Below are 15,239 nucleotides of genomic sequence, written 5' to 3' on the forward strand. Positions count from 1 at the left end.
TACAAAACTGTCACATTTATCGCAACAGTATGTTAAGTAAGTATTCAAATAGGTACCTATTTTACCTGTAAGTACCTAAGGCCTACATAAAATGCAGTTCCAACATATTCTAAACTCACCCTAGTTAGCGTAACTCCTTGAAACTTATAATTGCGTGGTTGCTCTACTCATTTGTTATTTGTTTGGCACACTCACTAATTCAATTACAAAGTTATTTGTAAGTATCGGTATTTTAACAATAGTTGTGTTTGTTGAATGCTCTTGTTGGGTTGTGAACAATTTTGACTGATGGTAAAATGATAATTAGGTATTTCATTTATTTATATTTTAGAATTGGTACTTTGGAAGCTAGTATTTGGCTTATTCTGACCTTTTGAAATTGATTTGGATTTTTCTAGTATTTTCGAAACCCAATGTGGTCAGTAGATTGTATGTATTATCGTTTAAAATCATAGTTACTGGAAATCATTGAATTCTATCTACACAAGAATAAAGTTAATAATCAGTTTTTTTTTATAATACAGATAATTTAGTAATTTGGTGGGTTCCAGCTTTTTCTGTTGGTTTGGGCGAAACATATATTTCTTACAATAAATATTTACTAATTACCAGTGTTATTACGTTGTACTTTTACTAATGAGAATAATACATGAATATATGGCATTATTCGGCATACTACATACAAATATTAATATTAACAAACATCAAGTATTTACTATGGACATAATAACATTTCACAGTATAAGCTTGGCAATTGTCCAAGATAGCCATTTTTGTTATTGTTATCATTAACAGCGTTGTAAAAACATACAATAATACTATGAATAATAATGTCTATTAATTATCATTATTACGTTCTGCTTACTTAATTACACATAATTAGTACATGCCACATACATATGTAGCATGTAATATAGCATCGACAGTTATGCCTTTTGAGGGTATTGCTTTGTTTTGTAATAGGTGAATAGTCGAGGTAAATAGTATTTATAAAGACATCTAAATCCTAACGTCACCATCATCATCATCATCAGCCTATCGCAGTCCACTGCTGGACATAGGCCTCTCCAAATGCACGCCACTGAGATCGATTTTCGGCTTCTCCAATCCTAACGTAGCTTGTTGTAAATCATCGTTCGTCTCTACTCATATAATGATCATCTTCCTGCTCTAACCAAACTTTATTTGACGTGGCCCCTTTTTCTTCTTCCATACTCTTCTATCTGACGTCATCTCACAAGTAACATTCTTTCCAGCCTTAACATCTTTTCCAAATCTATCCATTGTTTCTTTAGATACCCCTCTTTTATAACCATCAATTTTCTTGTTTAAAACATTCCTCATAACCTGATCCTCATTCCCCTGCACCACATATACTATATTTAACGTTGCTCACTTTATACCCTTTCCACGTATTTCTACATTAAAATTTAAACCTTATCAATGTACACTCAAGTCTCAAAATTCGAAATTCTCAAAAATAGAACATCCAATATACATCGCTTAATTAACGGTACCACGAAAAACCATCTCAGTGACGTCACAAAATCCATTAGCGAACGAAGCACATTAACCAAGGATGGTTTTTAAACAATAGATAATTTTTAATTAACGGCCATAACGTTCAATGTATTATGTCATAAATGTGGAGCGTCATTTCCATGGTGATGATTTATAATTTGCGAGATTAAAGTAATTATTAAAGTGCAGAATACATACCTATGTACTCGTCTTCTTATAAAATTTTAATTTACCACAATTTAAGACCTAAACTCCCAATGGAGACGGCATCATAAAAATTTATGACGTCTATTACCTACAATCACAAGTTCCGTTGAGTCTCATAATAAGAAAATTCTTCAGCAAAACGCTGATTCGCCAAACAACAGACATCCTAAGTCTCTGAAATGAAACAAATAGGCCCCATTCAGAGGCAGCGGAGTCATTTTTTCCGTCTATTACGTCTAATAGATAAAAATTCCTCCCCCATTCGGCCAATATCTTCTACATTTAAAACAAAAGCGCTGTATTTTCCGAGTCAGTAAATTAATTTGTGGTCCCGGGTCAATGTAGCGTAACAACTGATGACCCTAAATCTCAGGATATCATCAATTTCGCAAGAAAAGTTAATGCTACATTCGGTTCACTGGGTTACACTTTGGTTTTTCCTCGTGTCGCTCGACTGACAAAAGTGGCAGCCATTTTGAATTTTTAGGTACCTCGAGAAATTCGAATGTTGACATCTCTACTGATTCTTAATCCTACAAATATTATTAACATGAAAGTTTCTGACATAAGTTTGTTACTCTTACACGTAAAAACTACTTAACGGATTCGGATAAAACTTGGCACGTAGTTATACCAACTTCTGAACTATTACATAGAGTTATTTGTATCCCGATTTTTGACCAAAGTCATAAGTAGTTTTGGTTACCCAAATACAGTTATTGCAAAAACATTTGATGGAATCAAAAGGATCGTGTCTAATTAATAGTGCAGCTGATCAATCAATTAATTGGTGATATCACTATGAATACGTGACAATAGATTATTATAGATAGGTGTATCCATTGGTGGATTGTCTTGATCTCAGATGTCATAGTGTTAAGTAGTATGACCATGTAATTCTATAATCATGTCGCTTGCAACATGCGAAGCTCAATACTGCTCAGATAGGACTGGATTCCGAATCGTGGTGCAACACAGGATCAGTAGAATCTTAAGTCTGTGGTGATATTTTGTATGCTTTCTACGTTATTTATCTTTACTATCACTTCTGTTTAGTCCATTATTGGTCTTCATGTCCTATGGAACCATACTCTCAGTCTATAGGTGTCCTCGTATAATTTATTTTTATCACAATTTGCCTTATAAATATAATCTCTACGCGTAAAGAAAAAAAAGCTTCAAGGAAAATCTTACCTAACAAGGATCTAGAGTAACAATTTTACGCCATAGTAACAAATAATTGACGTAACTCTTCGAAGACTAGAAAATTACAAGAACTTTCAATAAGAGCACTCCATTATTGATTCTGAGAAAATGTTCCGAAGCGAGTGTAAGGGGAAGGTGTGTATTTTTGTAACGACAATGTCTGATATTTAGTTAGTGAAGTTTATATACTGTAAATTCTAGGAAGAAACGGCTTCGGGCTAGCTCGTGTTGTCTTTTGTTTTATTTTGCCAGTACATACGTTGTTGGGACGATATGATACAAGCGACATGTTTCGTCATTTATTTGATGGTCTAGAACTTTGTAAGACAAAAATGTTAGGTTATACCTTCTGGAAAATGGAATTCTTTATAATGTCTCTAATCGAAAGCCCAGGTCTAATAATTTTATTTTCAAACGATCTAAGTTTCTTCGATCTTAGTTTAAATTACACAGTTCTATGATCCTGTTGCGTATAAATGATGATCCTGACAAGTCAATAGTTCATTCTATCAAACCAACAAAATATTCATAGAATGGTAATTCATTATTTTATCTAAATATGTATATCAAAGAGCATATTAAATGTATCTCGTTAAGTAGAGCTTATTATCGAGGCCTTTTATTTTATGTTCTTTCAAAGCTTACAAGCTTTTAACGAAAACAATGTATTTTCTCAAATAATATTCAGAAATAAGAATGAATTTAATTCACAAAGGCTCGTGCTTTATGACATAAGATACATATGACATAAGAGCAACGAGTATTTCATACAATTTCCATGTATATACATATTTTGATAATTACTTGCTGTTTATCGCGGTTTTACCCATGTCCTGAAAAAACTGTTACCCGTACCCGGATAAAATACAGCTTATGTCACCTGGAGAGAGTGTAGCTTTCTAACAGTGAATGAATTTCCCAAATTGGTTCAGTCGTTTTGAAGGCTTTTGAGTGCAAACAATTAAGCTAAAAAATCTAAAAGTAAAGACTAGGAACTGAATACCTCATTACTTCTGTCTTTCTTATTGCATTTGCATTGAAAGGGACACACAGGATACCTATATCACACATAGATAAAACGATGCATTTGATGAAACTGTCTTTACATATCATACATACTAAGCCCATGATCACAAATAAAGAAAGGTATACCCGTACCAATCTTACAACAGTCATTTAGTTTTCCCCGTTTCATATCGAAAAGTTTCGCAGAAATCGGCTACCATGACCCCATGTTTGGCATACTATGTCGTGACCAGAAAAAAATATGTTCTCCAAGTAGGTTCTATAGGGAAAGTTTTTGTAACTGTGTTAAACCTTAATACAGAGACATGGGGAAGTTTTACCGTATATGATTTAGTTGGCTGATAGCTTTCGACGGTTTTCGCTTCGATTTAGTTCGTGTAAGTAATGAAGAAAGATTGAAGAAATTATTATTTTGTTTTAGTTTCTGAATTAGAAGTTTTTTGGGTTAGGAATATAATTATGATTTCCCCATTATTGTAATGTATGCTGAAATAATATATCTAAGTCACCATACATCTCAAACATAACCCTTTTTAGCTGAGGGGTCAAAAGTAAACGTTTCTTTGTCGATCAGACAAAAATATAGGTCTTATTGGTCAATATCCATTAACGGAACAAAAAATTGGTCCCAAAATACGTCATATTTGATAACCCTTTTTATATCGCCTTTAAAAATATCAGACAAATAAAAAATAGTCCATTTCATGTATTTGATAAGGGATACCCGAACTGGACACATAAAAAAATACATAACCCTTAAAAGGTAGAGGTTAATATAGCCCACATATTTTTATACGCTCTTTTATGTGAACGTATTAAATTACCATTTATACGGTATTAAAACAAATTCGTTTATTTTAAGCCTAAAATATCTTGCTAAAGGATATTCTTGAAAACATTTTAATTGCTTACATCAAAGACTAGCTGGAGGATTGACGTTTTATTACAGTTGTCAAAATAGTCCATTATAAAGTTAATTTACTGTGCCAGGGTAATGACACCAGCCAATGTAATGACAAAAGCCAGTGTAATGACAGAAGCCAGGGTAATGACGAAAGACCTGTCCCTTGCGTTTTGTTATTCCTTCTATATTTTGTGGGTTTTAATTTCATAGGTGAGCGAACTTAATGCAAAGGGTTGCCTTGAAGTTAAGTATTTTAATTTAGGTGTTAATAAAACCCTCGGAAGGTATGTGCTAAATTAGGAACAAAATTACCTTTTTCTTTAATTCCCTTTTTTTAGCAATGATATAATCTCGTAAACAGGCTTCATCGCTGAATAAGTGACCTTATTTTATTTAAAATGTTCTCGAAAGTACTTTAAATTATTTTCAAAGGTTCTCTGAAGAATCCGTAGGCGATAAGTCTCGTCCCGACAAGAGGTGCTTTTAGTAATTTCTTTGTTCCATAGTCATTGAATTACTTCGTCTTCAATTATTCTGTTGTACAAATAAAATCATTCTATGAATAAAGCAAAAGGTCTGAATTTCAAAGAGCAACTCATTCGTGAATCTATTTGTGATTTTTACTGGGTCACGGAAGAAAAGACGAAAAAAAGCAATGTTTTTTTTTCGATTGTATTTTTTTATTTTTTAGCTGGTTGTTAAATTTAGGCATGTATTTAACGCGGCGACTAAGTAAAACGAATATAAGTTTCAAAAAATAATAGAGTGGGTACCATTTATAATGGGTTGGCAGCTAAAAAGGAGTATCATAATAAGTCAAAGGTAGCATATTAATATATCAGTTATGAGGTCCGTTTTAATTTAAACTAGCATCAAGTTTTTCTTTTGGCAACTGAATTAATATTTAAGCGAAAACTTAATGATGACAATAAAATAGAAAATGGGCATTCATAAATAATACAAATCAGGTTTTATTTAAAATTGTTTGGATGAAGAATAAATATAGACTAGCTCATATTATAAATATATTGTGCGACTTTTTAATAGCTTTAAATAAAGTCTAAAATGGCATGAAGAAAAAATATTTTGCGGCTGTTATTTTCAAAATTATAGGTGAATAGCATGGAAGTAAGCATGCAACATGCAGCAAGCATGGCTTCTGTCACGGCTCCGGCGCTGCGGGGCTCCGGCGGTCCCATGCGAGATTATAGTATAGTATAGTTTATTTGCTACCCAAACGCAGCTGCTAGTTTTTAATTTTTGTAACACCCTTAATTTTGAACCTTACATACTATAATAGTCGCGAAAATATTTAATCGCTGGCAAGTTATTTTATTTGTTGCCAACACTTGTCGACTTTTAATTTATTAGTCACCAGGAATATAATAAGCCTTAAATTTACAGTATTTCTGGAACAAACATAATATGGGATCCTACGTTAGACTTAACATATTTTTTTCATAGACAATGTTATATAACATTATCTACCAGTATGACATTATTAGAAAAGGTAACTGAAAAAACTTAGGTATGAAATTCAGACGAAATGCTCCAATAAAGGTCATAATTGGGTTAAACTTTGCAACATTTGCACGAAATTGCAGTTAATTTGCGTCCAATGGTTGTCGCCGTGCTTTTGAAATAAGCATGAAAATTAAAACCAAAATTAGAAGCAACGCAACCCCTATTAATTCTAATCCAGCCTTTAGTTTTCCATTGTTATTAGATTTAAAATAATGGTGATAGTGAAAATTAAGCTCTACAGGAGAATATTTAAAATAGATTTTAAAACGCGCGATGATGAAAATAGAACCGTGATAAGTAGCCATTATGATGGCACAAAAAATAGAATAACATTTTAAACGAAAATATAATAACTTCGATTTGAAGCAAGCCTCAAAATTCAAATTGAATTTTCAACAGCCTGATTATAATATTCGTAGCAAGACATAACAGGGTATTTAAAATCACCATTTTGTTTGTGAAGAGACGAATCTTGCCTCCAATTGTGTGTCAGCGCCAAATATTAAACGTTGATTAAATCTCATTGTGATAAATATTGAATTATAAAGCTATATTTCGTTGCTTTATGTATTATTTATTTGAGTGTTATTTTGTACCTGTCTTGTAGTATTTAACTATGTTAAATCGACTTCCCGGCAACACATAGCGCACTTAGGATAATATTACGATGCTCATGTGATACACTTATCTTTAACAAACAAATATTCTTATTCTGACTCTTAATATCCTTACAAGTTCTTGAAAAATACATACATTTTAAATTGATCATCGTATTCACCTCTTTTCCGCCTTAGGTAAGGTTTTTAATACAAATCGATTTCCATATCAAATATTTTCAAAATCTAATTAACTAGCTTCATCTGTGTGGTTTCCCAGCAGGCAGAACAGATCAAGAGTATCTTAATTATCACAAACAATAAATATTTCAGTGAACTATTTGCCTTACGACCCGCTTCAATATATCAGTAGGACCATGACTCATTAATGTATTTACCAAGGCGGATAATTGCTTTGTGCATCAATGATTAAGCTGATAACTGTAGGTGTGTACTCTCGCTAATGGTCATTGCTATTTGCTGGATATTGATAGCAAGTAATTAAAACGTTTTACCTACTGATTTGGTTTTGGGAAGCGGTTTTTACTGGTTTTTGATTAAATACTTTAATAGGTACAATTGTATTCGCTCCCATATATGTCTTGTTAGTCATCAGCATAAATGCCAAAACCAAGCAACTTGACACACAACATGCAACTTAGCCATCTTTTATAGATGTTAAAAGGCCAATCGTGATGATGACTGAATTAACGTTGATAATTAATTTTTTAAACACAGAAACTTTAAATTAAATATCCTTGGAAAACTGGTGCAAATTATCAGGTATTTAGGATTTTCACTTTTTAAATGTATTAGATGATCACATTTTTTCAGCTTCTATTAGTACGTATATCGGAAATCTCGAAAAGTTTTCTCGAAGAACCCAGACAAATGGAATACAGACTTCTAACAAACTGTCCCTAAGAAATAGTGTCGTCTAACATAAGCCTTATTCGATCAAAAACTCCGAACAAGATAAAACATAGCCTCTAAGAAAAAACTACATCTTCAACCATGTTTTTGCGGCTAGACTCAGCAATAAAATCTCTACTAACAAACTAAAACACGAACATTTTCTAACAGAAAACTTAGGCTAAGACATGGAGTAATGAAAGATGAGCAGAGATGTCATAATGCATGTAGGCCAGGCGCCTTCTTGTAGGTCAAATTCGTACGGTGGGCACGCCCAAAAACGATCAGTAATGAGTGAACTAACAAGGCATTCGGATTCTTAGAGACATCTGTCAACGATTTTTGGTATTAAAAAAATGATCGGGTCCATAGAAGCGAATAAGGACGAAGAGAGTAACGTTACTCGCCCCACGCATTTTAGCACGCTACTTTCGTAAGAGATTTTCCGTTATGGCACCTCTGCTAGTAATTTTCTTCTCCATGTTTCTTACAGAAAACTTAGGCGGAGATAAAACGTGGAAACTATTACATAGGTTTAACTTGGTTTCGTAGTTTCAAGTTAGGTGATGCTCCCAGTTCCCTGGGCGAATTTCGTTACCAGTTTCAATTCGTGTTCGGCGTGTTAAATGACGTTGTAATTTATGAGAGGTAGCGGGGGTTTAATTTTATTAAATTGGTGAATTTCAATTGAACTTGGACGATTAGTGATGTTTATGGTTGGTAGCGCCATCTATCTATTATCTCACGGACTACGTCCACGCATCCAAATAATGTAATAGTACTGCGTTTGACTAAATTCAAAACGAGCGATGCTACCCCCTCCCCTGTTTCCCGCTACTGTTCTGTTCCGCACGCCTGGCGAGTGAGAGTGACGCGCTCGCGCTCCGTGGCTCCATATTGCTATAACCGCCTGGAAGTAAACGCAATCGCCGAGAAGAAGTACTCGTGCTTCTCCCGTGTCGCATGTCCTACTGTAGGATAGCGAACTACTGTGAAAATCCGCCCGCGGGTGTGAACGTGACTATTGTGTTGTGATCGGGAAGACCGCCGCCTGCCGCCATCTTGTGAAGCCCAACGTTGGAGAGCCAGGTACGCGTGCATATCCTTAATTGCCTACACATCGCTCGTTCTCTTCTTGGCGATAACCAGCCATCCTCCAACCAAATACAGTCCACTTAAAATCTTTTACTATTTTGCGTTTATTTCCAAACCATTTTTTGGTTCGTCGACCCGGATACCTATATCCGTATTCTCGACTTTTCGCGTAGGTATCTTCTAGAAGTGCCTACCTAGGCAGTTGTAGCACCTAGCTGCACTCCTAGTTCATAAATATACCCATTACGTGGTTATTTCCCGCACCCCGGTAGGTAATATACTCTTACGTAGCTACCTACTGACTTAAAATTATAACTACCTATTCGAACTATCATAGTCGTTTTGTAAATTCCATATTTCAAGCGCCTTTTAGTTCCACCGCCTTTAAAGTCGTTGCCTTGTTAGGAACAACTACCGCTTTATTATAGGTTATTTACTTATACCTACATACATTAAATAAAAATGCCGGAAACAAAGACATTGTGTACTTCTGCCGAGACAGAGTTGACAATCTTAGAAGCTAAACGTAATATTTTGTTTGAGCGTATACAAGATATTTACGAGCGTTCAAAAACCGCCCACGTTTCCGAAGTAAACAAAGAATCATTTCTTAGTTATTGTATGACAGTAGACGATATTCGAACCGACTTTCATAAATTATTAGACGCTTATAACGCACAATTACTTTCTATCAATCCTAATTCTAAACCAAATTATAAGGCGTACACCTCGTTCGAAGATCTTTATTGTATCATAAAACGTATACAATCGCAGTTTGAAGGTAGACAGTCCGCCAAGCCCAGCGCTGCCGGTCCGGCTGTCCGAGCACCGAAACTGCCCAGTATTGAACTCGTGTCATTCGATGGCGATATACGAAACTGGCCATTATTTTATGCAAGTTTCAAGTCTACAGTGCACGATAACGCCTCGCTGACGGATGCTGACAGGTTGTACTATTTAATAGGTAAGCTGTCGCCGAAAGCGCAGTCTACATTCGCAGGTGTCACACCAAGTGCTGAGAATTATCAGGTCATATTCCAGTCACTCCTTGATAGATATCAGGATACTCGTGTACTCGCGTCTACTTACTTTGATCAAGCTTTAAATCTTAAATTGTCCGGTACCGCGTCAGTTTCGAATTTCCAACTGTTTATAGATAACTTTGTTACCGCAGTTAATTCCCTTAAAAACCTTAAATTAGAAAATCTAGCCGACTTTATGTTATTGCAACTCGCATTAAAAAAGTTTGACACGGAAACTATTCGTGCGTTCGAAATGACCGAACGTCATAATAAAATACCTACACTCGATAGTTTTCTTTCGTTTATCAAAGATCAGTGTCGGATATTCGTAAATACGCAGCCTAGTTCATCTAGCTCGTCTAGTAATAACATAAATAAACAAAAGTTTGATAAATCGCGAAACAACAATAACAATAAATCGGCACCTAACCCGCAATCTTACGTAACTCGTTCGGAATCTACCTATAACTCACACAAGTGTCTGTGCGATAACATTGTACACGATCACCTATTTAAATGTCCCGCTTTTAATAATTTAACTCCAACCGCTCGGTTTAATTGTGTTAAAGAAAATAAATGTTGTGTCAATTGCTTGAGTATAAAACATAAAACAAGCGATTGTTCCAGTAAAACTAAATGTCGTTCATGCAATCAACACCACCATACGTTATTGCATTTTGAGAAAAAGTCTCCGGTATTGAGTGACCCCGGTGACCTTAACGTAAACATAAATCGTAGTCCAGCTGTTTCGTCTTCTTTACCGCCGGCGCAGGCACAGGCCGCACGTACCACTGCGCCCACTCCCTCCGCGTCTCAGTCCGAGATTTCTTTGTGTACGACGTCCATTGCGCCCGCTCGCAGGCAGTGCGCGCGCACTTATCATACTCGCGAAGCCGAGCGTCAATGTACCGCGTCCACAACGATATTGTTAGCGACCGCGGAAGTTATTATTTATGATGTTAACAACACGCCGCGCGTGGTTCGCTGTTTACTTGATAGTGCATCGCAAAGTAGTTTTATTACTTCTGACTGTTTTAAACGTCTTGGATTATTTAATAACTTTAAAAATACTAACTTAGTAGTTAAAGGGATTGGTGGTTCAGAAAAATCGTGTAAGGGTTCCGTAGATATTAAAATATATTCGCGTTTCAATAAAGATGTTAATTTCACCGTTTCCTCGCTTATCGTGGAACGTATTACGGACACGCTGCCGAACGCTCACGTGGACGTGTCTTTACTCGCGCACCTCGAGTCGTTGCCGCTCGCTGATGCTCACTTTGCTCAGCCGGGTAATATCGACGTCTTGATCGGGGCTTCAGTTTTTCCGCACTTACTACTACCTAATATTGTACGTAGTAAGCAATATAATATACCTCCCGCTATTGAGACGGTGTTTGGATATGTAGTTATGGGTGCCGTACCTACGCTGCATAATACAAATTACACTACCTCTTGTTGTTCTGTTCTTCAAGAAAATAATATTAATTCTCTTCTCAAGCTATTTTGGGAGCTTGAAGAGGTCTCCGCACCGCCCTCGCTGAGCCGTAAGGATCTCGAGTGTGAAGAACATTTCCGCGCTACCACTGTTCGCGACGACAGTGGTAGATATGTTGTGGCGTTGCCGTTTTGTGGCGACCCATATTCTTTAGGCGACTCGTATGCCGCTGCGCTTAGGCGTTTTTACTGTTTAGAACGCAAACTCGACGCGTCGCTTAAATTACGCGGCGCTTATAATGACGTCATGCGTGATTACATAAATAAAGGTTTTTTAAGCCCGGTTGTAAACGACGAGGGTAACAATTCTCTTCCCGCGTATTATATTCCGCATCACGGCGTGATTCGCGAAGATAAGACCTCCACTAAACTTCGTGTGGTTTTAGATGCTAGTTGCCGAACTACATCGGGTCAGTCGATCAATGATATTTTGCATGCCGGTCCTGATCTACAGGGTGATTTATTTAACATTTTAATAAAGTTTCGACTTTTCAAAATTGCTTTGTCAGCTGATTGCCGTCAAATGTTTCTTAATATTAGCGTTTGTGAATCTGACCGTAAGTTTCAACGAATTTTATATCGTTTTGATAATAGTGAACCTTTATCTGTGTATCAGTTTAATCGCGTTTGTTTTGGACTCAAGTCCAGTCCTTATCATGCTTTACGAGTTGTCCGCCAGTTGATTGCTGATGAAGGTGACAATTTTCCCGCTGCTGCAGCTGCTGCTGCTTCCGCTCTTTATATGGATGACATAGTCTATAGTGTCCCCTCCGCCCCGCAAGCAGTTTCGCTTTGTGAAGAGCTAATTCAGCTTTTCAAACGAGGCCAATTTGATTTAGTCAAATGGACTAGCAATTCCAAAGAGGTTCTCGCGCACATACCTGATTCGCATAAGGCTTCTCCGGACATTGAGTTCGAGAAGTCCATACCTCACAAGGTTCTTGGCTTACGCTGGGACAGACATTGTGATAACTTTCGCTTTGACGTTTCATCACCAGATGGTAAGTGTACCAAACGCATTATGCTATCCACAGTGGCTCGCTTATGGGACATAATGGGGTTTGTGGCTCCTACAATTTTGTACGCCAAGCTCTTAATTAAAGACCTTTGGTTAGCAAAGTGCGAGTGGGATGACACTCCTCCGGATCATATCGTCGCTGCTTGGAGACAGTTTTGTATTGAGCTTTCCGCACTCAATCAAATAACTGTGCCGCGCCATCTAGGTTTAGTCGATGGATGTACTATTAACTTAATAGGTTTCGCTGATGCCAGTGAACGTGCTTATGGCGGAGTCATATATCTGCAAGTCCGCATTGGATCTAACTACTCTGTGCAGCTAGTTTGTGCCAAGTCTAAAGTCTCGCCGGTCAAAACCATTTCAGTTGCGAGACTGGAGCTGTGTGCGGCTCTGTTGCTGTCTCGATTGCTTCGCAAGGTTCAAGACACAATTGCGTCCCGATACTCCATCAATAAAGTATACGCATTTACGGACTCCAAAGTAGTGCTCGCTTGGATTAATTCTTCTCCTCACCGCTGGCAGACCTTTGTCGCCAATCGCGTTACTAAAATAATAGAACTTATTCCTGCTGCTTGTTTCCATCACGTTGCGGGTATTGAGAATCCCGCTGATTGCCTGTCTCGTGGTGTTACTCCAGCTAATCTTCCGCATCATCCTTTGTGGTATCATGGGCCTTCTTGGATTTCCCGTGATCCATCAGAGTGGCCTATACAGCCCTCGCATAATGCAGAGATCGAAGACATACCTGAACGGAAGTCTGTATCTCATCCCGTGACTATTGATGTTCCGGTATCTCCTATTTATGCACTCGCACTACGCATGTCATCGTGGTCTAAGTTACTACGTGTCATCGTTTATGTCTGTAAGTTTATTAAGAAATTGCCTCGTGGAACTTGTGTCTCAAGCTCTGATCTTGAAGTCGCAGAGTATACATTATTGCGAGCCTTACAGGCTGTTCATTTTAGCAAAGATGTGCATAATTTGAGAAATAACACACCTTGTTCTCCCGCTGTTCTTAAGCTCAAGCCGTTTCTCGATGAGCACGGCATCTTACGTGTTGGCGGTCGTTTGTCAAATTCGGACGTACCTTACAACTATAAGCATCCTTGCATCTTGCCGCGTCACGATCACGTAGTTAACCTTCTTGTTGATTTCTATCACAAGAAACATCTCCACGCAGGTCCAGAGTTGCTAATGTCCTTACTTAGGCAAAATTACTGGATACTTGCTGCACGGCGGATAATACGCCACATAATTCATAAATGTAACACATGTTTTAAATACCGTCCGCGTCCGGTCTTTCCTCCAATGGCTGATCTTCCTACTCAACGTGTCAATCAGGTAAATAAAGCGTTTACACACACCGGTTGTGATTACGCAGGACCGTTGCAGTATACACCAGTTCGTGGTCGAGGGGTGAAGCCCGTAAAGCTTGGCTATGTATTTTCACATGCCTAACAACGCGCGCTACGCACATTGAGGTTGCGACGGATTTAAGCACAGTTTCATTTCTCGCTGCTCTAAAACGATTTCTTTCGCGACGTGGTCCTATACAGTGTTTATACACGGATAACGGCACTTGTTTCGTGGGTGCTAGCTCTTATCTACGCGATCTCTATAAATTTCTCAATAAAGAGTATAGTTCACGCCTTCAGCAGGAACTTTCTATTAATCGCATTGATTGGAAGTTTATTCCGCCTGCTTCACCACATTTCGGTGGATGTTGGGAAAGCATGGTCAAAGTAATTAAAACGCATCTCTTCAGAGTTATAGGTCAACAAATCCTTTCTTATGAAGAGCTTTTAACTATTCTTGCTCAAATCGAGGCATTAGTTAACTCGCGCCCGCTCACAGCCTTGAGTAGTGATCCTGCTGAACCGTCCGCGTTAACTCCTGCGCATTTCTTAAATACTGTGCCATTGTCGTCACTTCCCGCGCCTGAAGCAGACTCTTCTAGCTTGCTTCAGAGACATACTCTTCTTGATAAACTCGTGCAGTCGTTTTGGCGGCGCTGGCGCTCAGAATACCTTCACCAACTTCAGGCTAGATCTAAATGGAATAGTCCTGCATCCCCTATACAGGAGGGTACGTTGGTCATTATTATAAATGAAAATTCCGCGCCGCTTTCATGGCCACTTGGTATTATTGAAAAGTTACATACCTCAAAGGACGGCACAACTCGTGTTGTCACGGTGAAAACCGCGAAGGGTAGCTACGTGCGCCCTGTTGTACGTCTCTGTCCGCTGCCGACTCAGTGAGATCTAGCTTGAAGTTGGATCTCTCTCTTAGGTTTAGGTACTTAGTTTAATTTATAATAGTTTTCCGCTTCCGCGAACGCATATTAATTTAAAATGTTATAACGCTGTTTTAGACTGTGTATAGGTTATGCGGTAGTACACCTTACATAGCTAGGTTATATTTCTCTTAAAGGCAACCCTTTAAGGCCGGGGGAAATGGTAGCGCCATCTATCTATTATCTCACGGACTACGTCCACGCATCCAAATAATGTAATAGTACTGCGTTTGACTAAATTCAAAACGAGCGATGCTACCCCCTCCCCTGTTTCCCGCTACTGTTCTGTTCCGCACGCCTGGCGAGTGAGAGTGACGCGCTCGCGCTCCGTGGCTCCATATTGCTATAACCGCCTGGAAGTAAACGCAATCGCCGAGAAGAAGTACTCGTGCTTCTCCCGTGTCGCATGTCCTACTGTAGG

The 15,239-nt window shown here is 37.8% G+C and overlaps 2 protein-coding genes across 3 annotated transcripts in view; both read left to right on the plus strand.

The window, feature by feature from the left end:
- Positions 1–15,239, plus strand: part of LOC110381031 (neuroligin-4, Y-linked) — an 83,864-nt gene that overhangs the window by 11,080 nt on the left and 57,545 nt on the right. The window lies entirely within an intron of this gene.
- Positions 8,253–14,572, plus strand: LOC126055402 (uncharacterized). Its single transcript, XM_064034964.1, has 3 exons — positions 8,253–8,329; positions 10,641–13,387; positions 14,523–14,572. Exons 1-3 carry the CDS (start codon positions 8,253–8,255, stop codon positions 14,570–14,572), a joined length of 2,874 nt encoding a protein of 957 aa, XP_063891034.1.

This window comes from Helicoverpa armigera, chromosome 5, assembly GCF_030705265.1.
Source record: "Helicoverpa armigera isolate CAAS_96S chromosome 5, ASM3070526v1, whole genome shotgun sequence".
In the NCBI taxonomy this organism is placed as follows: Eukaryota; Metazoa; Arthropoda; class Insecta; order Lepidoptera; family Noctuidae; genus Helicoverpa; species Helicoverpa armigera.

Excerpts from the sequence above, each read along its gene's own strand:
- LOC126055402 (XM_064034964.1), top strand. The coding sequence starts at position 8,253 with ATGATCGGGTCCATAGAAGCGAATAAGGACGAAGAGAGTAACGTTACT. Across the intron at positions 8,330-10,640 it reads CATTTTAGCACGCTACTTTC|TAAAACTAAATGTCGTTCAT; the intron begins GTAAGAGATTTT and ends CGATTGTTCCAG. Across the intron at positions 13,388-14,522 it reads ACGTGTCATCGTTTATGTCT|TCGTTTTGGCGGCGCTGGCG; the intron begins GTAAGTTTATTA and ends AAACTCGTGCAG.